We start from the raw sequence: 23,031 nt of genomic DNA on the forward strand, positions 1-23,031 counted from the left end.
GGACAATTTTTAAGAATTATTATGAGATGGGGAGAGGGAAAGAAGGAGAGAGGTACAGTTTGGTAGATGCAATGGTACTTTTCAGATACCTGAAAAGTAAAAAGTTGAACCTGATGAGGTATTTGTAACTTGAGATCCATGAACTTGTTTTTTAAAAAAATATTTTGGTGAGGAATTTAGAGTGCAGATTGAGACATATACTTTGGACATAAGAATTTAGTTGTTCTTAATTATTCCCATTTGCAAAAGGGGTTTTATTTTTCTTGTTTCTCTATGAAAGAAGGGAGAGGAGGTAGTAGGAAGAAAAGGAGAATATTTGTTTGAAAATAAATTTTAATTAAAATATTTTGTTAATTATATTTCCCAAAAAAAAAAAAAAAAGAAAGAAGTTTGGAGAATCACTTCTAGCTGCTAAGATGGTGGTGTAAGCAATGAATCACTGTAATCTTCCCATGTTCATCTGCAGCCAAACATAAAATAGCTCCCCAAGGCAGGTGCAGCAAAAATCAGCAGGAATAGATGAAACAAAGCTCAGGAAGCTTGAAATATCTGCAGGAGGGGTCCCTCTTTCACACAGGTTAAGAACAGGAAAGAGAGAGGGTTATAATCCAAGATAGGAAGCTCCCCCATTAGCCAGTATTAAGCAGAAGATCCTGAACCCCAGGGTGGTAGAACAGATGAAGGCCAACATCAGAAACCCCCATGTATTGGCAAAACCAAGGGAGCTTGCAAGGGAGCTCTAGCAGCAGGGAATTACCACATACTCCTTCACAGCTTCAGATAATTAGACACTTTCCATAGGACAGACCTCTACTATGGCTCAACACAGGCAGGACTAGAGAGCATTTTCCAAGAAATTACCAAGGAAAACTGTCCTGATATTATGGAACCAAATGGAAAAATAAGCATTGAAAGAATCTACTACCAATAAACTCAAGAAAGATATCGCAAAATAAAAACTTCAAAGAGCAGCCAAATTCCAGAGCTATCATGTCACAGAAAAAATATTCCAAGTGGCCAAAACAACATCTTACTAAAAAGTAAACTTTCTATGGTCAAATTCATTTTTGTTGATTTTTTTTGCTCATCTCTTTTTATCTATGTCTCTCTTTTCATAGACAATGAAGCAATATCAATACTAAAGAAATATGCACTAAGTGGTATAGATCCGAATTCTGAAAAGAGAAGTTTTACAGAAGGAAATAGTCAACAAAACTATATTAATGGGGGACTTCAACTTCCCCCTCTCAGAACTTAATAAATCCAACCAAAATCTGAACATGAAAGAAACTAAGTAGGTAAATAGAATATTAAAACTCAAGCTTTTGGGATAAGAACTCACTATTTGACAAAAACTTCTGGGAAAACTGGAAAACAATAAAAGACAAACTAGGTATGGACCAACATACCAACACACCATATATCAAGATAAATTTTAAATGGGTGCATAGGCACTATAAGCAAATTAGAAGAGCAAGGAATAGTCTACCTGTCAGATCTATGTGAGGGGGGAAAAGTTCACAACCAAACAAGAGATAAAGAATATTATAAAATGCAAAATAGACCATTAAATCAAAAAGCTTTTGTACAAACAAAAACAATGCAACCAAAAATGAGAAGGAAAACAGAAAGCTGGTAAACAATCTTTCTGATAAAGGCCTCATTTCTCAAATATATAGAGAATTCAGTCAAATTTATAAGAAAATAATCCTTTCCCAAATGATAAGTGCTCAAAGAATATGAACAGGCATTTTTTCAAATGAAGAAATCAAAGGCATTTTTTCAAATGAAGAAATCAAAGTTATATATAAGTATCTATGAATAAGTGCTCTAAATCACTTTTGATTAGAGAAATGCAAATTAAAACAACTCTAAAATACCACCTCATACCAAATTGGCCGATATTACAAAAAAGGAAAGCAATAAATGTTGAAGAGGATGTGGGAAAATTAAGACACTAATGCACTGTGGTGGAGTTGTCAACTGATCCAACCATTCTGCAGAGCAATTTGAAACTACTATGCCTAAAGGCGATTGCCCCTTGTATATCATTTGATCCAGCAATATCACTACCAGATCTGTATTCCAAAGAGATAACAAAAAAAAGCAAAAAAGACCTACATTTACAAAACTATTTATAGAAGTCCTTTTTGTGGTAGCAAAATATTAGAAATTGAGGGAATGCCTATCAATTGGAGAATCACTGAATAAGCTGTGGCATATGAATGAAAGAGAATACTATTTTGTAATAAATTATAAACAGGCAGATTTTAGGAGTATCTGGAAAGACTTGTATGAACTAATAAAGAGTGAAATGAGCAGAATCAGGAGAATGGTGTACACAGTATCAGCAACATTGTGTGATGATCAACTATAATTGATCCACACCTTCTCAGCAGTACAATAATCCAAGATATGTACAAATGACTCAAGAAGGAAAATGCTATCCAGAATCAGATAAAGAACTAATGAGCTTGGAATGCAGATTGTAGCATATTTTTTTCACTTTAATCTTTCTTTTTTTTTCTTTTGATCTGTTTCTTCTACAACTATGACTAATAAGGAAATATGTTCAACATGAAAGTACATGTATAAATTATGTAAAACTGCTTATTATCTTCAGAAAAGGGGAGGGGATGAAGGGAGGAAAAAATTTTGGAACTTAAAATTTTGTAAAAATGAATGCTAAAATTCTTCTTGACATGTAATTGGGGGAAAATAAGATACTACCATTGAAAAGACATAAACTAAATAGTATGAGTGGGGGGAAATATTTGCATCAAACATATTTGATAAAAGTTTGACAGTCAAAATTATAGGGTATTGATTAAGAGCCAAGTAGTCAAACATGGTCTTCAAAAGCAGATAAGTAAACTATCAGCAACTATGTGAAACACTTTTCAAAATAACTAATAAATAAATTGACCTAACAAATTGACCAGAATGTGAAAAAATGGAAAAATTCAATGTGATGAAGGTTATGGATAGGTAGGAATATTAATTAGTTTCTGATAGAACTATAAATCAATCAGATCAACCTGAAAAACAATTTGGAATTATATTTTTAAAATTACTGAATTGTTTTTCTCCTTTCATGTGGTAGACACATTACTAGGTTTATACTGCAGAGGTCAATATATAAAAAAGAAGAAAATCCAGGTTAAAAACATCAGAAATTTATTATTCTAAATTTTTGAAGGCAATATGCACATTCTTTTCTATTAACAGATAGTAAACTACATAAATGTAACATGGCATATCATTAGCCACAATCATTTTAGTAGGTGATTTTACATAACTTTTTTTTTAAATGAGAAGATACTATGGGGAGAAGCTTGTCATTTTTGGTGAAATAACTGATCTCAAACAAATATATCAATTTCTGAAAGAAAAAAAAGAAGATAAATGTGAGAAAATTCAGATAGCATAATAGATAGAGCATCAGCCCTGAAGTCAGGAGTACCTGAGTTCAAATCTGGTTTCTGACACTTAACACTTCCTGGCTGTGTGACCCTGGGAAAGTCACTGAATCCCAATTGCCTCAGCAAAAATAAATAAATATATATATGTAATTCTACTGGAAACTTTATACCTCAGAACACAACATACCACAAACAACAGCAAAAAGGATATAGAAGCCCTCTGTTGGGGTAGTTGCCAATTATGGATAGAAGGCCAGGGCAAACAAGGGAGGATCTTCTATGGGTGATTCTTGGGATACAGAAAGTTATGGAATCACAGTATCACAGATTTAGAAATAGAGGAAATACAACATCCAATCTCTTCATTTTTTTATATAAGGAAACAATCCCAGAGAAGTTGTATGATTTGCTCCATCTTGGCCCTCCTAAGGGTAGAACTAGCCATAGCTGTGAAATGTTGTACACATTGCATTTATAGTGACAATTGTCCTGTTGGTTAAGTTTTACTCCCATATTTGTCAATTAAAACAGAAAATTCTATGCAGCATGGTGCCATATTGAGGAATGATTATAATTTAAGAAAAAAATAGAGATGAAAGTTAATTAGAGGAAAAAAAGAGCCTGGTGAAAAAGATTACTGCTGGTATAATTAATCTCAATATAGCCCATTCCTGTGATTGTTTACTGTCAAGAGATTCTTCATCATATCTCATCTAAATTTCTTTGTAGGATGATGGCTTTTGGAGCTGGAAGGGAATTTTAAGGTTATCTAATCCAGGTCCACATGTTTTGGAAAAGAAAACTGATAAAATCAACTACATGGCTCAGTGCACCAGCCCTAAAATCAGGAGAACCTGAATTCAAATCCATCCTCAGACACTTACTAGCTGTGTCACTTAACCCTGATTACCTCATCAAAAACAAACAAACAAAAAACCCATAAAATAAAATCCCAAAAGCTGAGGCCCCGAGATTGGCGATGGTGAAGCTGGGACTTGAACTGATATACTCTGCCTCCAAGTACACTTCTCTTTCTTCTACACCACTCAGTTTAAGTTTGTCCTGACAGCTCTGAAATGGCACCATCATCATCTGACCAAGGAGCTCCATATCAAAATTCATACAGAAACAAATATTTTTAACTGATCACAATGATATAATTTTCATACAGTACCTTCATGTGCCTTGTGCTATCCCTCAAGTGCTCACATTTGCAAACTCTGACTTCAACACACTGCCCAAGATCACAGCGAACACCCTCTAAAAAGTGGTACCATTTGGGAACTTCCTATTCTCACTAATTATTTTCTTCCTATCTAAATGTTAAACTCATTTGTTTCTACCTAAGGAGATAAATGCTGTCAGTGCACTCTCAGTCTCATCAACCTGGGCAGAGTCCTGCTGACCCACCCATCACACAGTTCACAGCCACATAGGAGCTGGCTGTCCATACCTTCCCCCACCAGCCACGGGTGGTCCAGGCTTTGAATCTTACCTCCAGTAACTTGGTGTAGTCATTTTCTAGTTTTTCCCACACCTCAGGAGACAGCGGATTTGGCATTGTTGTCATATCTTCGTCCAGGTCCAGGAAGTCCAGGAAGTCCTTGCTAAGACACACAGAGATGGTCATAACCTTGATCTTGCCCATCACCTACAAATGCACACTTCAGTGTTTATGAACTCTGAAATTCCCTTATTTGATCACAATCTGTTGTCAGTCCACTTCCTCCCATCCTGCCTTACAACCCCAAACTCCACTTTCTTCATTCTCACCATTGCCTCCAATTCCTCCATCCTTAAGTTCTTTTCTAGATCATTAGCCTTGCATTGCCTATACTCTGCTCCCTTCTTCCCCATCTTGACCCTTTATGCTGACACTCTATGCTTTTTTCTTCTCTTGAATTCCTTGCCCCCTTATCTTATGGAAGGTCTTCCTATCTTAAACCTTAGCCTACTTGATTACATCCAACAATTCTGCCTTTGCTTTGATATGCTACTTAATAAAACCATGTTGACTGGATTCCTTACAAATTTATGTTACACAATTTCAACTGAGCATTCACTACATCAAAATAACTTTTTATATCTCCTTAATTGACTCACTATCTCACCCAACACTGGCTTTTGCAACAATCTCTTCATTGTCAAATCTAATGACCTTTCTTCATCTTTTTTAACCTCTATAGTCTTTACATTGGATAGAACACTGAGCTTGGAATCAGGGTGATCTTAATTCACAGATGATCCTTACTAGTTGGACAAGTCATTTAACCTCTGTTTACCTCAGTTTTCTTATCTGTAAAATGGGTAGAATAATCACAGCTACCTCCAAGAGTTGTCATAAGGATCAAATGAGATAATTTTAAAGCAGCTGGCATAATGTCTGGCACATAGAAAGTGCTACATAAATGTTAGCTTTGTTATTCTCTTCTATCTTAACTCTCCTCCTACCCATCTGATCATTTCTTCTCAGTCTCTTTTGCTGGATCTTCATCCAGGTCACAGTGGCTAATGGTGGATATCCTCTAGGATTCCAGTCTGGGTCTTTTTTCCTCATTCCTATATACCATTTTGCTTAGTGATCTTGTAATCTCTTATGGATTCAATATCATCTCTGTGCTAATGTTTCTTAGATTTACTTATCAGCCCTAAATTCTTCCCAAAATTCTAGACTGGCATCTCTAGTTTCCTATTTGATTTCTCAAACTGGATGCCTTGTAGACATCTTAAACTCAACGTGTCTTGAACTCAGCTCATTATCTTTCCCCTGCAACCTTTCCCTTTTATATTTCTTCTTCTTCTTTTTCTTCTTCTTCTTCTTCTTCTTCTTCTTCTTCTTCTTCTTCTTCTTCTTCTTCTTCTTCTTCTTCTTCTTCTTCTTCTTCTTCTTCTTCTTCCTTTCAATACTTCCCCACTTTTAATCTATTGCTAAATCCTGTCAATTTTACTTTCTTAACATCTATTATGTACGCCCAATTCTCTCCCCTGACATTGCCCATCACTCTGGTGTCATCATCTCATCTCTGGATTATTTCAATAGCCTAGTTGCTCTCCTTGCCTTGATTCTCTCCACACTCCAATCCATCCTCCACTCAGCTACAAAATTGTTTCCTAAAGCTCAGGTCCAATCATGTAACTCCTTGTTCTGTGAATCCCAATAGTTCCCTATCACCTCCAGAATAAAAAATAAAATTTTTGTTTGGCATTCAAAGTCCTTGATAATGTGGACTTCTCCTACCATTCCAGTCTTCATTCACCTTATTCACCTTTACATACATTGCAGTTCAGTTACACAGGCTTCCTTGCTTTTCCTCAAATAAAATACTCCAGATTCAGGTTACATGCATTTTCATTGGCTGTCTCTTCTGCCTGGAATTTCTCCCTTCTCATCTCTCTACCTGTCTTCAAGTTCCAGATAAAATCCCCCATTTTATAAGAAATCTTTCCTAATTTCTCAATTGCTATAACTTTCCCTCTGAAAATATTTCTAATTTGTCTTGTATCTATCTTGCTTGTTCCTAGGACTCAGATGGCTCTGGAGGAGAAAATGACTTTGCACAGTTTTCCCTCATCTAAATCCAACTCACTTGCATGTCATGGTTTCACTTCCTTATCAAGAATTAAGGACACACAACAATAACAAATATTGGCCTCTGACACTAGCTGTGTGATGCTGGGCAGTCACTTCACCCTGTTTGCCTCTATTTCCTCATCTGTAAAATGAGGTAGTGAAGGAAATGGAAAACTACTCCAGTGTATTTGCCAAGGAAACAGAGAGCACTATGGGAGAAAACCCACAATCCCATTCTCTCAGAAGAGTCATATATAAACCAATGAAGAGGGATTCAAAAGAATATATATTCCACTTGGCTGGCTGGTGGTGGAAGAGAGTTCAGCTGGATTGGAGAGGAGCACTCTGGTGGAGAGCCAGAAGCCCTCTCTCGGAGGCAAGGCAGATTCAACTTGGAGCTGGATTGAAGGCTGAAGAAAGCAGAGGCAGAAGCAAAGGACAAAACTGCAAGAGCTCTTGGAACCAAGCAGAGAGATAGACCTCTAAGCTAACCGGGCTATATTAGAGACAATAAAAGATCTGAACTTTTATCACCTGGCTTCATTTGGGGTAATTATTGATCTAAACTGATACTAAAACTGCCTCCAAGAAAACCTCCCCCGAGAAACCTCCCCTCTCACCCAGAGAGAACTTATTCTACTTATTTTAAAAGAAGAAGATCACCACACCAAACTATCCTAAACTCCTAAATATTCTAAAGAACCTCTGATGATATTTGGGCTTATTTTGGAGACCCAACCTGTTTGCACCCTCACATGGGAAAGAAATATGGATTCATTTTGGTCATATCCATCTCTTCCTGATGCCATTTAGGGTTTTCTTAGCAAAGATACTGGAGGCCATTTCCTTCTCCAGCTCATTTGACAGATGAGGAAACTGAGGCAAACAGGGTTAGGTGACTTGCCCAGGGTCAGAGAGCTAGTAAGTACTTGAAGCTGGATGTAATATGAATCTTCCTGACTCCAGACCCAACACTCCAGCCACTGCACCATCTAGTTGCCCCAAGGTGGCAAGGAGGAGCATATTATTGGCTGACGGACAAAGGATCACGTGGACTGGTGTGGTTGATGGGGCTGAGTTAGTGAATGTTATTTACTTAACTCATTTCTAACATTCTGATTGAAATTCTTACATGATATTCTTTGGTGAATCAACCAGCCTCTGATCAATTTTCCTACTAGGATGGGGCTCCAAGATCTAACTAGATAGTCTACACAAATAAGTCATATTAATACAATGAGTTATACCTTTTGAATAGCTCCAATTTGTTCTGTCTACAGCTGTTTGAATGTTGTCTTCCCCATTATACCGTGAGTTCCTTGAAAGCAGATGCTGTATTTTTTGTCTTTCTTTGCCTAGCACACAGTAGGATCTTAAGTGTTTGCTGATTGCCTTGCCTTGACTCCCTTAGGATACAGGAGGCAACATGGTACAATGGAAAGAATCCTGGAAGAACCTGACTTTGAATCTCCCACACACCTCTTGGACACATACTATTTCTATGACTTTGGGCATGTCGTGGGTCTCAATTTCCTTACCTATGAAATAAGGAGGTTGGACTCAATGACCTCGGAAGTGAATCCTATATCCCTCCCAGCCCACCTGCTCCATGATTCCTCCTCCATCTCATCCCGAGCCCAGAGGGACTCACCCGCAGTAGACATTGGCTACCCAGTCCATGATCACATAAAGCTGCTCAAAGCTGTGAGCCTCCTGCAGGAGCTCCTGAAGCCAGCCAGACACGACTTCGTGGAAGGCATCCTTGTAGGTCTTCCACACTGGGAAGTCTTTGGGGTAGCAGTGATGCACGTCCCTCCAGATCTTCTTCAGATCCTGCTTGACCACCCTGCCCACGTCCGCAAGGAGGCTGGCCTGGCTCGATTCCCCAGTGCCCTGACCCACCTTCCCCACTCGGTCCCGGGCACTCTTCTTCACTGTCTCCTCCCACCGGTGTCTCCACTTCCGAGGATCTCTCAGGAAGTCAGTGTGGGGCAGGTCTGGGTGAAGCTCCTCCTCCTTCTCAACCAGCTGCCCCACACACTTCAGAGCCTCCGAGTCCACCCCCGGCTGGCTCAGAGTCTCCTCCACAATGTTCCCGATCTCGGCCACCATCAAGTCATAATGAAGACAGATGTCCATGGCCTGGCGAACATAGGCAGTGGGATCGTCCTTGAACCTCCCCAAGCAATGGTCCTCTACAAGGCTGGCCTCCTGCTGACTCAGCTGGGAAAAGGCTTTCAGCAGCTGCCGTTCAGCAATGAGCTCAGAGACGGACTTTTCTGTCCAAAGACAAGAGTGAATGGTAAGTATCTGGGGGTAAGGAACTCGGCCCTGGCCTAGAATCTGTAAGACAGGTGACTCTTCCTGAGAACGTGGCTTTCCCTTTGAGAGCCTCAGTTTCCTCCTCTATAAAATGGGTATAATCATGAATTTGTTGTAAGGATCAAAGCAATTAAAAAAAACCACATTTTTTAAAAGTCGTGTCTGTAATTTACCATTTCTTTCTTTCAGCTCATTTTACAGATGAGGAAACTGAGGCAAGTGGGAAGTGACTTGCCCAGAGTCACACAGCTAGTAAGTATCTGAGAATGGATTCAAATCCATTGAAGATGAATCTTCCTGATTCCAGACCTGGCACTTGATGTTCTATGTTACCACCTAGCAACCCAAACAAAACCAAAGAAGGTAATAGACTAGAAATCATATTATAAACTGTAAGGCCCTTAGTAAATTATAAAGTGTTTTGTAAACATTAAAATATATTTTAATCTATACAGTTCAATTGAAAAGTGCTTTGTAAGCCTCAAGGTGTTGTTAAAAAAAAAAGTTAATTCATTAGACTGTAAGCTCCTTGAGAATAAGGGCTGTCTTTCTTTTCTTACCTATATTCCCAATACTTAGCACAGCATCTAAGCACTTAATATATACTAATTTAATTGAATTGAAGCTTTATTATATAGTAAATATACCTACTATATGCAGGTATGAAAGTAGCCCAGGGGAATACAAAGATACATGACAAGTTGCTACTCTCAAGAGAAGTTACCTGGGAAGGGTATGACATTTATATAGGTATGTGTAATATAAGATGGACATTGACAGGAACAGCAAGTGTTCTGGGAAAATCTGAGGAGACAGAGCAGTTTGAGCTAGAAGGAATCAGGAAGGCCTGCACAGAAGTTGTGTCAATTGAGGTACATGCAGGAATGATGGATGACCTGCCTGAAGCCAGGGAAATTTTTTAAAATAACATATTGAGTTTGGGGAAAACAAAACAAAACAAAACACTAGTAGTTTGGTTTGGGGGAGCTGAGAGTATGTGAAAGAAATCTGAGACAGAAACAAGGCTGGAACTCAATTAGAATGAGCCAGATTGTGATGAGCCTTGAATGCCAGGCTAAGGAATTTATCCTTATTTATCCCTATTTATACTCTATTTATAGGGATCATCTAAAGGTTTCTGTGAAGAGACATAGCCTGCTTCATGAAACCTATACATTAGGAATATGAATTAAAGAGGGGAGAAACCAGAGGCAGAGAGACAAGTAGGGGTATTCAAGGAATAGTCTAACAAAGAGGCAATGAGGGTCTACATAAAGTGGGAGCCTTGAGGCAGAGGCAATGAAAACATTTGCTCAGTTGTAAAAGCATAAATAAATCTTTCAAGAATTCATAAACTGTTAAGTTTGATGAAATGCAGCTTCTGGAGGAGACTGCAATAATTTTAAGATCTCCAGACCTTAGGGTGCTTCTGTTCTAACAATCTGTCAGTGATTCTAAATCTTCTGGCTTTGGAATCTGTGATCCTGAGGCCCTCTGATCTAAGAATGTTATTGTTTTGTCAATGATTGTAAAAGTCTTCTGGTCTAAAAATATAATATTTCTTCCCTAAAGTTTAGGGAAGATACATTAGTGATCCTGAGACTAATCTTAGAATGCTATTTCTTAGACAATGTTGTCTGTCAAAGATTCTTAAAGTCTTCTGGCTTTAGGATAATCCTAGATCTGCTGGTCAGTAATAATCAAATTCCTGAGATCACTCCTCAGTTCTATCTCTAGACCATAAAATTAGCATATAAATGACATGAACTGGATAAATTTGTCTCCTTGCTCCAGGCTCTTTGCTAAAATCTGCTTCAATTGGTGTTACAATTACAAAAAACCTTCATCCCTTGACTTGGATATGAGTCCAAGCCTGTAAATTATTTTGAAACATCTTGCCAATACGGGTCTATGACCCCAACCTTTTGGAGTCCCTTCCCAATCTCACCAAGACTATAGATGAGGGATTGCTCTTCTGATAAGTGGTTGCTATTCCCCTTACCTTCTTCTATTTCCATTGTGATCTCTGAGGGTTCTTCTTCAGGGGACCCAAGGGATCTCTTTGGTATCCTTGGAGCTCGGCTGGTCCCTTCCTCCTCATTTTTCCTGAAAGACTTGAGAAAGCGTGAGCTCTTTCGCAGAAAGCCACTTTCCTCAGCTGCCTGGCCCTCAGCGCTACTTTCCCTCTTGCTCTTCCTTAAAATAGTCCTCTTGAAGTTGGACAGCCCAAGACCAACATCCTCCTCCTTCCCAGTACAGGAGTTAATGGAGTCGACACTAAGCTTCCTTCCAGTCTGGCTCTGGGTGGGAGAGCAAGGCTTGCTAGAGTTTCTTTGTTTCTCTTGCTGGGGGTCCTTTGTTTTTTCTGACTTGGTCTTGCTGGAGGAATCTGAGGACAGAGAGAAAAGCGCCCCAATGAGAGTCCACAAGGCAGCAGGATTCTGGATCCCCAAGTTATGGTACATAGGCTTTTGAGCTTGAAACGACTTGAAACGATCATAAGAACTAGAAAGAATCTTAGAGGCCTTGAGTCTAACCTTCTCATTTTATAGATGAAGGAGGTTAAATAAATCATAAAATATTTTGCAAACTGGATGCAAAATGTTTTATAAATGGTAAAATACTTCGTAGTATGTAAAGCAGATTTATCTTTGAAATACTATTTAAATTATAAAATGCTATAAACAAGTTAACATGCCATAGTTATGACTTGTCAGCTCTAAAAGCCTTGCTCAGGCCAGACCTAACTGCTGGCCTCCCTTACCTGTTTCAGACTCCTCCTCCAGAGGCAGTTCCAGAGACACCTGCTGTGCCGTTATCTGCGGTTCACAAGGATGGTTTCTGAGATAGCCTGGTCGAGGGTCACTGTTTGAGTCCTGATTGATTCCCATGGAATGTGAATAGCAGTCATTTCTGCCTTGGCCAGAAACCCAGATTCATTCACTCATTTATTTAGATTTTTTTTGGATTAGGTGAAAGAGGAGAGTCTTTGTCTCAGTGGCTACCTAGCCTAATCACTGAATCGATGAGCCTGAGTCAAACTGAGACTTGTTGAAGCATAATATTTGAGCTTAGCTGAAAAAGGCCAAGGTCTCCCATTACATCCAGGGCCATCTCCAGTCATCTCTATCTATATCTGGCCACGGAACCCAGATGGCTTTGGAGGGTAAATTGAGGCAGATGACCTTGCCCAGCCTTCCCTCACTCAAATCCAATTCACTTGCATGTCATGGTATCGCCTCCCTGATGTTATGGTCCTCTTCTAGCACAAAAGACAAACAATAACCTCTGTGAGGGTCACACAGCTAATGATATCTGAAGCAGGATTTTAATCTAGGGCTTTCTAATTAAGTCTAGCCTTCACTCCACAAAACAGGGAAGGAAACTGGCATTTATAAAGCACTTACTATTTTCCAGAACTGTGTTAAGTGCTTTAGAGTATCTCATTTAACTCTTTAATAACCCTGCACAGTAAACAGTATTATTATCCCCATTTCACAGTTGAAGAAACTGAGGCAGACAAATTAAATGACTTGCTCAGGGTCACAGCTAGGAAGTGCTTGAAGTCAAATTTAAACTTGAGTCTTTCTGACTCCAGGTCCAGCTATCTAGCAGCTATATCACCTGCCTGCCTCTCTATCAGTCCCATAACTAGTCCAAAACCATGTTGATTCTCACCATCTTTCCATAGCTAGTTCCCAAATAAAACTTAGTACAATGAAAGAAAAACTCACTTATCCAACATTGAGAAAGAAATGATTATTAATATCCAATTATGAGGAGATCCAGGCTTTTTCCCTGACCTATTTTCTTGTTCAAAATCCCTTTTGAAAGACATTTGCTCACCTGTGCCAAAAATTTGCTGCACCTAGACCATGGCATCTAGGTGAATTGATTACTACCTGCCCATTGTGTTTTACTCAGGCAAGCCTGAGAAAATGTGGATTCTTCCTTTTGTCAGAAAGATGATACAGATATAGGTAATCTTCTTTGACTAAAAGTGTGAGATCAAAGTCATGTGCTCCAGACCCTCATTAGAAGAGATCTACCCTTGTGGCAGCCCTCTTTGTAATTTCAAGAAACTGGAAACTGAATGGATGCCCATCAATTGGAGAATGGTTGAATAACTTGTGGTATATGAATAATATGGAATATTATTGTTCTGTAAAAAATGACCAACAGGATGATTTCAGAAAGGCCTGGAAAGATTTATATGAATTGATGCTGAGTGAAATGAGCAGGACCAGGAGATCATTATATATGGCAACAAGATCAATTCTGATGGATGTGGCTCTTATCAACACTGAGATGATTCAAACCAGTTCCACTTATTCAGTGATGAAGAGAACCAGCTACACCCAGAGAGATAACCATGGGAACAGTGTGGAACACAACATAGCATTTTCACTCTCTCTGTTATTATTTGCTTGCATTTTGTTTTCTTTCTCAGTTTTTCTTTTTCTTCCTTCTTGATCTGATTTTTCTTGTGCAGCAAGATAACCAATATATGGAAAAAAAGAAGTCCATTTTTATTCTCTCACTAATTGTTAATCAATCAGAATTGATTTCTACCCTTAGGAATACCCATTTTTCCAAGAGCATATAAGCATTGAGTATGTTCCATGAGGAGTCATTGGTCTAAGAGAGAGCACCAAATGACCAACCTTTTATTAATAATATGCTAGCATTATTAATAAAATGATTATTACCCAGAATTCTCAAACTTGTATACATCACATATATTAAGGTTTACAAAACCCCTTTCTCATAGCAACCCTATGAAGTGAATTATGGTAGTCCTCTGGACCTTTTCTGTGATGGGTTATCTCTGTTCAAGAAACTTCTTTCCACCTTGTCTCACACTGCCCTGCCCCTTCTTCTCCACTGCACCACCATATTTGAAAACTCCCTTGCCAGAAATCCCCAGTTTATTAAGTAGCTGATACCTACCTGTCCATGACATTAGTGATGGGGAGTCAGGGAGACCTTGGCCCTCTTCCACATCATCTCAGGAATGACTGAACCTAGACATGGTCACCTCAAATTGGAGGTTTCACATCTCTTGAATCCAACCCCTTCTCCACTCATATTGCTACCATCCCTAGTCCTATCCCTGATTATCTCTTAATAACCTTCTCATTAATCTCCCTACTTCCAGGGTTTCCTTTCTCTAATCCATCCTTCAAACAGCTGTCAAAATTATCTTCTTGAAAAATGCCACGGTCATCCAGAGAGAGAAAGAACTATGGAGACTGAATATGGATTGAAGGATAGTATTTTCACCTTTTTTGTTTCTTTCTTTCTCATGGTTTTTTCCCTCTAGGTCTGATTTTTCTTGCACAACATGACAAATATGGAACTATGTTTAAAAGAATTACACTTATTTAATTTGTAATAGATGAGTTGCTATCTACCTCATTCCTAAGAATAGCATTTATATTGAATAATTTTGAGTTGAAGGAGGGGGAACCAATCCAACTATGGGTTTAGGACTATTCTCCCTGCCCCAAGCACATTGTAATGGCCTCAGTCTGTTCCAGAATAATATGATTTGTTCAGAAAATCAGTGTGAGGAACTCTCCATCTGTCCCTGTCTTTAATACACTATCTGTAATCATCTAATGAAAACCTTAGCTACCGATACCAATGGCACCTAAGGCTTAGTAATCTTTTTCTTTTTCTGTTCTTTACTTCCTAATGGATATCTTTGAAAAGTCCTGACTTTGGACAAGTCATATAATTTCTAAGGGCTCAAGGCAATGTAGTCTCTAAGATAAACAGAAAAGATGCTGACCTGTACTGACAGAAGGAATTTCCTAGTCTAAGAATTCCCTAGATTAGTGAAATCAGAAGTCCTGTTATATTCCTATACTGTCTCACTTAAGCTAATTAGAACAAAGTGGCTTTTTTTTTTTCCTCCAAAAGCCCTTAATGGGGAAAATTTCAAGGGCAATGACATGCCCTCACTAAGAGGAGAGTATTAAGGGAATCCAATGACATAATAGATCAGAAAACATTTTACAACCTATAAAATGCTTTATACATTGTAAATAATTTATAAATTCCAAATCCCATTGTAAACATTTAAGAACAAAATATAAATGATATCTTTTAAAATGGAAAATGATCCATAAATTGTGAAATATCTCAAACTGCAAACAGTAAAGTGTTTTATAAAGCTGTGAAACCCAGTAAATTGTACAAAGCAGGGTAACTGGTAAAAGTTGTGCAAACTATAAAGTATTTACAAACAATGAATTGCTTGGTAAACTATAAAACACTTTATAAGTGGCAAAGCGTGTTCAAAACCATAAGTATTTAATAAGCTAAAAATCTTTTGTAAAAACATTCATAAATTATAAAATGATTTCTATGTAAAATTCTATAAAAGATAAAGCACTTTATAGTATATAAAGATTTATTTTTGAAGTGCCTTATAAACTGTAAAATGTTATGCAGATATGTAATGTGCGTATAATTTCATGATTTGAACTTGTCAGCTCTCAAAGCCCTGTTCATGTCAGACTTAATTGCTGCCCTCACCTGCTTCAGACTCCTCCTCCAGAGGCTCCCTTTCAGGGGATACCTGTTGAGATGATGTCTTAGATTTGTCTGCTTCTTTCTCCTCCACCTTTTGGAAGGAGTTAAGGAATGAATTTAAGCTCCCACGGATGGGCTTCTTCTCCACCACGTGGTCACCAGATACCACTTTGTTCTTCCATGAGAAGGTTTTCTTGAAGCTTCCAATTCTCAGAGAGCCATTTTTTTCCTTTTTGGGACTCAAGCTGGAAGAGTCATCAATCTCTGGCCCGTCGCTTTGGGTCAGAGAGTCTTTGTGGGGGGAACTCGTCTGCTGCTGCTGCTTCTGGTCCTTCATGCTTGATAGAGATGTTCTGGAGCCTCAAAGGAGTCTGAGAACAAAGAGAAGAGCCCAAAAGATACCCATTCATTATTTCCCAATTAATCTAGCCATGGCTAATAACTCAACCTCTTCTCAATTATTTGGATGTCATAGAATACTAGCATTTAGGGAGCTAATCTCCGGATACTCTTATCCTGAGGATTTCTTTTCTAAAAAGTATTGCCTCCAGAGTAGTAGATTGTAAGCTTCTTAAAATAAGAGACATTTGGTTTTCTTCTTCATATCCCCATCATCTAGGACAGACCCTTAATAAATATTTGTCATTAAATTTCTCATGCCACATTTTAGGAAGGTTGTTGACAAACAGAGAATATGCAGAAAAAGGGGGAAATGGTTTTAAAAATGTGTTAAAATGTAAAAATAAACAAACCAATATTAAGAATCATCTCCTATAAGAATAGTTTAAAGAACCCAGATCCAGAGATACCTATAAAATTACAAAGCAAGTTATTGGTAGGAAGAGTCAGGATTGGCAGGCAGATATCCTGGCTCCCAGAGACACATTTTTTTAAAATTATGCTATAATACTTACTCTTGACACCCTCACACAGGAACCCAAAGGAAGGAGAAAGCCTCTTCCTCCTCCCATGTGGTTTTTCCATTCCCAAAGTCATCTTCTCCCTTTATGCTCCCAATAAACAGCTTCCTCTGGGAGGCTGGACATACAAGTAGGTTTTCTGCCTCAGATACTATGATTGCTCCTGCCCAATCCCTAATAGGCCAGTTTCTTGTGCAACCCTGAGACAAGGACAAAATTTCAGGGAGAAAAGCATTGGAGAAGACGGAGGAAAATTATGGGCTTCTTAGGAAGAAATTTTGGTAACTCCCCTCTATATCTTCCTGCCACAAATTTCAGGGAAGGTGGGCAGAGTCATTTCTCCCAATGAGAAACTGGATTTTAAGGTTCTACAGAGGGCTATACCCTGAGATGAAGGGTGAGTTCAGGTGCCAGGTTGGCATGAGTGGGTGCTCTGGGCAAGGGGCAGGGAATAAGGCCCTAGCTTACCGGGAAGAGGCAGAGAAGTCCCAGACTTAGGAGGGAGATCATCAACCAGTCTATAAGTAGAATACCAGAAAGATTTCCTGTATAAAGTAACCCAGCACAAGGCATGGCTTATCTGAGTTGGGCATGAGGGGAAGGAAAAAGGAAAGGAGGGAAGAACAGAGTTGTGTGCTAGCTATGTCTATATTTAACATGAATGTAGATGGCCCCAGCTTAAATATTTGGGGATAGGAAAGCCATGGGCAAAGGGAAATATATTCTTTCTCTTTGTTCCCAGGGTGTGGGTAGCCCCCAAAATGAGGAGTTACAACTCTGGCTCAGTGAGTAGGACCCCAATATAACAGGTAAGAGATGGTCTGTCTATATTCTATCCTTTGTCAAACCTCCATTCCCCTATCCATATGACATTGAAAAAATCGCTTCACTTCTTTTGATCCTAGTTTCTCCACCTGTAAAATGAGGAGACTGAATTAGGTCTGGGGTTCTTAATCTATTTTGTGTCATGGACCTCTTTGGCAAGATTGCCTTTGGTGAAGCCTTTGGACCCCTTCTAAAAATATTATTTTTAAACTCACAAAATAAAATACATAAGATTACAAAGAAAACCAATTATATTGGAATACATTTGTTAAAAATATATTTTAAAACATGTTTTTTAAAAAGGGAGGCCATTAGAGTTAAGTGACTTGGTCTAGAGGGGACAAAGAAGGAACAAACTCAATCTTAAGGATAATTTGGGAAAGATTGAAGAGACAGCCTGAGCTTTCCCAAAAAGAAACTTAGAGCCTGACCAAGACAAGGATTGTTAAAGGTTAGAATTTCCAGGGACTGCTTAGGTTTAGGTATCCTACTTCCTGACCATAACCTGTGGGAGGGAAGATGGATCTAAGTATTCTCTTTCTAGGAGATAAGGTAATCCTGAAGTCTCCTTTCTGACTAGAGAGGAGGGGAAAGAGGGAAAAATGCAGGCAAGAATTCCAGAGTCTCTTTCTTATTCTCCCCGTGGTTTCCTGCCCTTCTCACGACTGATATCAGTTCCATGGTTTAGTAATATTATGCATAGTCATGGCTTGGGACCAAAGATTACACCAAAAGCTTCAGGGAACTGATCAAGTTACTCAGACTCCTCCTGCCTTCTCCTGCCTCAAACTAGCAACAATCCTCAAAACTTGCGGATAAGAAACTAGATTGAAGTTAGAGCTACTTACTCTTTTTATTAATTATTTTTAATTTAATTTAATTTAAAATTAATTATTTATTGGCAAATTATTGTGTCTTTCTGGGCCTTAGCTTTCTTATCTATAAAATGAGGGGTTTGAACTATATGATATAATAATAAATTGCTAATTTTATAAAATACCTGCTCTGTGCCAGACACTGTGATAAGTGCTTTACAATTATTATCTTATTTGATCCTTCCAACAATGTTGGAAGATAGGTGCTCCTACATTACTTTGGATCTCCACTTTGCAGATGCGGAAACTGAGGCAAACAGTTTAACTGCTTTGTCCAGACAATTAGTGTCAGAAGCTGTATTTGAACTCAGATCTTCCTGATTCCAGATATGGTGTTCTGTCTCCTGCGCCACAAAATGTAACACTTTTTCCAGTACTAAGTGGGTCTAAGAATTAGAAAGGGCCTATAGATTGTCTAGTGCAGGGATACTTAGCATTCTTTTGCATCATGCACCCCTTTGGTAGTCCGGTCAAGTTAGTGGACGCCTTCTCAAGGAACCACTATGGTCCTTTTTTTTTTTTTTTTTGCTTTTTTTTTGGAGAGGCAATTGGAGTTAAGTGACTTGTCCAGGGTCACCACACAACTAAAAAATATTTAATGTCTGAGTCTAGTTTTGAATTCAGATCCTCCTGACTCCAGGGCTGATGCTCTATCCACTGCCCATCTAGCTGCCCTTGGTCTTTTTAAATAAATGAAGGTACTTGTAAATTTCAAATAGAGATTAGTTTTTTAAAATGGAATTTTTTTCCCTATCTGGCTATCCTCGGACCAAACAGGCATCCATGAGTCCCAAGTTAAGAATTCTTGATGTAGTGAAACCCCTTCATTTTGTATATGGGAAACCAGCTGCCCAGAGAAAGAGGTTATTTGCCCAAGTCCAGCTTGACAACCACTCCATTTTAGATCTCACTGCATCTTCTCTATCCTTCCCAACATCTCCCCCTACTCTCCCAGGTAAGCTTGGAAAGGGAAGAATCCTGGCTCTCCTCACACATGTCCTTCTTCCTCCTCTTCCCTTCTCTGGTCCTCTGTTAATATTCCAAGGACAAAAACCCACAGGTTTGTAGCAGCAAGCATCAGTGTCAGGGCCCCATATGGGGAGGAGTCCCAGCCAAAAAGCTTTTTCCCTGACCTCATGTGCTCTTCTTCTCCATGTTTTCCCCTACATATTTCCTAGCCAGACACATTACCCACATGTTTTCTCTCCCAATCTAGTGACATGGAAGTCTAGAGCTTCCCCTGTACCCCTGTGGGTATGGGAGAATTTTCCCTTGTCATTTATTTTGTAATACTATTTAATTTTTGCTTTTAACTAGTGTGTCCTCTGGACTAGGAAGGTCTAGCAAGGAAGCATGGGGAGGGGAGCTCATAAACCATATTTCTAAGTAGAGGCCGAGCCTTCCAAAGCCTAGTTTGTGCTGGGGATAGCTCTCAAGAGGCTCACAATTTGAGGAAGTCAGAATAAAGACAGCAGGCTATGTTTACGCAGTATTTTAAAGTTTAAAGTGGTTTTTTTTCACCAACCCCATGAGATAAGAAGTACAAACATTCCTATCAGTTTGCAAGTAAGAAATCTGAGGATTTTTCAGAGAGAAGGACTGATTTGCCCAAGGTCACAGAGTATCAGCTACTAGGCCCAGACCCATATATTCTGCCTCCTAATCCTTAAATAGGAATTTTCCTCCTTGCCCTATGCTTGTTATATGAAGTCCCAGAATTTCAAAGCCTGAAGGAACCTAACTGGGCATCTAGTCTTTACAATACCCCTTTACAATAGCCTCCACAAATCATAACCCAGCTCCTGTTTGAAGACCTCTAGTTTTGGGAAACTCATTTACCTTTCAGGCCAGTCCATTATCCTTTTGGACATTTGTAATTATTTCCTCACATTAAGCTAAAATTTACATCGTTTTTTGATTCTCCCCACCTCACCCCCTACTTTTGACCCCCAACTATTATTTCTAGTTATTTCTGGAAGCCAATTTGAATAAATTGCATCCTTCTTCCATATAGCAGCCCTTCATTATATGCAAAGGACATAAATTTAGAGTGGGGAGGGATATTAGGAAGCCATTGAGTCATCTCTTTATTTTACAAATGAAGAAATTGAGGTCCACAAAGATACAACGACTCTTCTAAGGTCATACAGTGAGTAAGCATTTGATGTCCCCTTAAATCTTGTCTTCTGCAGACTAAACATTCCTGGATCCAGTCCTCACATCTAGCCTAATCTCCAGGGCTTGCCCTGTTCTCGTTAGCCTCCACCAAACATACTCATATTTATCAAAGTCCTTCCTAAATGACCGCACATAGAATTCAATACAATATTCCAGATGTGATCTGACCATGTCAGAGTACAGGGGATATCAGTATCCTCCATCTGGGCACTCTGCTTTCTTAATGCAATCTAGGATCATGTTAGCTTTCTTGGCTGTCTTGCCTGGATTGCTCCTGTTATTGTTCAGTCATGTCTGACTCTTCTTGACCCCATTTGGGGTTTTCTTGGCAAAGATCCTGGAGTAGTTTGCCATTTCCTTTCCAGAGATTAAGGGACTTACTCAGGATCACACAGCTAGTAAGTATCTGAAGGCTGATTTTGAAATCAGGTCTTCCTGACTCCGGGCCCAACATTCTATTCACTACATCATCTAGTTGCCCTTCAGTTACTATTATCTCATGGAAAATGAATGCAACATATCAGTGACATGAAACACCTAATCTCTTTACCTTTTTCCTATAAATTTATCTTCTTACTCCTGGTTCTTTGCTGAATTCTTTTGGAACTTAGCCCACTTCAATTGATGTTATAATTATAATGGACTTTGCCCGAGCCTGCAAGTTCTTTTGAGATACCTCGTGACACCGGTCTGGAATCCCAACCTTCTGGGGATCTCCTTTGAACCTCAACACTAGGACTGAGTACTATTTGACTTTCTTTGTATCGCCAGTCCTTTAGCACAAGGTAGGCACCTAATAAATGTTTATTGCCTGATTAAAAAAAAAAAAGAAAGAAAATGAGTGCAACAGAGTGACTAAGACAACAGCAGCAGCAACAACACACATCTCTCAGTTAGGGACCTCCATCCTTTACATATGGGATCTTACAACCAGAAGTGGAAAACTCAGAGGCTGGTAGGATTTAGAGTTAGAGTTTTAAAGAACTTTTAGCCCAAATACCTCATTTTACAGAAGAGGAAAGTGAGACTCAGAGAGGGGAAAGAAGTCTGTATCCAAAGTTACAAAGACAGCTAGGTGTGATCCTTAGTGTGACTCAGCAAGTCACTTAATCCTGTTTGCCTCAGTTTCCCCATCTGTAAAATGAAATGGAGACGAAATAGCAAACCATTGCAGTATCTTTGCCAAGAAAACCCTAAACGGGATCACAAAGAGTCTGACACAAGCAAAAAAAAAAAAAAAAAATCTACGATCATGCAGAAAATAAGCCACAGATCCAGGAATCAAATCCTAGTCTTTTCACTCCAAATCCATTGATCTTTCCCCCTATACCTGACAGCCTCTCTGAACCACCATTCCTTTGTCTCTACAAAAATGGGAGAATCTGGCCAAATTTAAGGACAGCCCATTTACTACCAGAGAGTGCTTGAGGCCCAGTTCAATTGATACCATCTCCAAGCAACTGACCAGATCCATCCCCAATTGGAAGTGATCTCCGTGATGTCTACATTTCTCTTACCATGTTCTAGTTGAGTTTTTTTTTTTTATGATACAACAAATATTTATTAATCTTCTAGTCTATTCACAATCCTGTCTGGTGCCGGTTAAGATAAGCTATCATTCTTGTTCTCATGGAGTTCAAAGTCTAGTAGAATGGGAAGGGGATAGGAAACCAGAGAGGCAACTGCGCAGCTAGCTATGCTATGCAATGGTGGAGTGAACAGAGCACTGTTTTGGAGTTAGGAAGGTCTGGGTTCAAATCCTGCTTCTAACAAAAGCTATATCACAGCAGGCAAGTCCCTCAGTCTCCTTGATCCTCAGTTTCATCATCTAAAAATAAGAATAAAAATACTTATAATATCTACCTTGTAAGAGATGTGGGGCTTAAAAAATAAAAATAATACATAATCAACATGATATAGTGCTTACTATATGCCAGGGCATGTGATAAGTCCGTTACATTTATTATCTCATTTGATCTTCACAACAAACTATGAGGTAGGAGCTACTATTATCTTCATTTAACAGATCCTGGGAAATTGAGACAGAGATGAACTGACTAGACCAGAATCACACAGATAGTAATTTGAACTCAATTCTTCCTGATTCCAGGTCCACCTAACTGTTAAGAGATTATGCTTAAGCAAACTTTATAAGGACTTCATAAATGTCACATATTATTGCCTAATCATTTGATAAATGCAGTTTCAAAACAAAGTGCTTTGTGAGATCCATGTATATATCTTATTTACTCTCCTAGACTGAACTCTCTAAAGACAGAAACCAGATGTCATTTACCCAACTCCTAGAAGAGCAATTCCTTTTCCATAATTGGTAGAATTTATTTTACACTTTTTTTCTTACATCCAATATATGTATA

At 38.8% G+C, this 23,031-nt stretch overlaps 1 protein-coding gene across 1 annotated transcript in view; it reads right to left on the reverse strand.

Moving 5' to 3' along the window:
- Positions 1-23,031, reverse strand: part of EXOC3L4 (exocyst complex component 3 like 4) — a 71,326-nt gene that overhangs the window by 30,105 nt on the left and 18,190 nt on the right. Inside the window, exons 2-6 of the mRNA XM_051973690.1 lie at positions 15,859-16,226; positions 11,318-11,704; positions 8,649-9,272; positions 8,473-8,531; positions 4,918-5,073 (exon numbers count right to left, since the gene is read on the reverse strand). Of these exons, the coding sequence (XP_051829650.1) occupies positions 4,918-5,073; positions 8,473-8,531; positions 8,649-9,272; positions 11,318-11,704; positions 15,859-16,192 (1,560 nt within the window). The 5' untranslated portion in view covers positions 16,193-16,226. The remainder of the gene's footprint in view (positions 1-4,917; positions 5,074-8,472; positions 8,532-8,648; positions 9,273-11,317; positions 11,705-15,858; positions 16,227-23,031) is intronic.

Source organism: Antechinus flavipes, chromosome 2, assembly GCF_016432865.1.
Source record: "Antechinus flavipes isolate AdamAnt ecotype Samford, QLD, Australia chromosome 2, AdamAnt_v2, whole genome shotgun sequence".
NCBI lineage: Eukaryota > Metazoa > Chordata > Mammalia > Dasyuromorphia > Dasyuridae > Antechinus > Antechinus flavipes.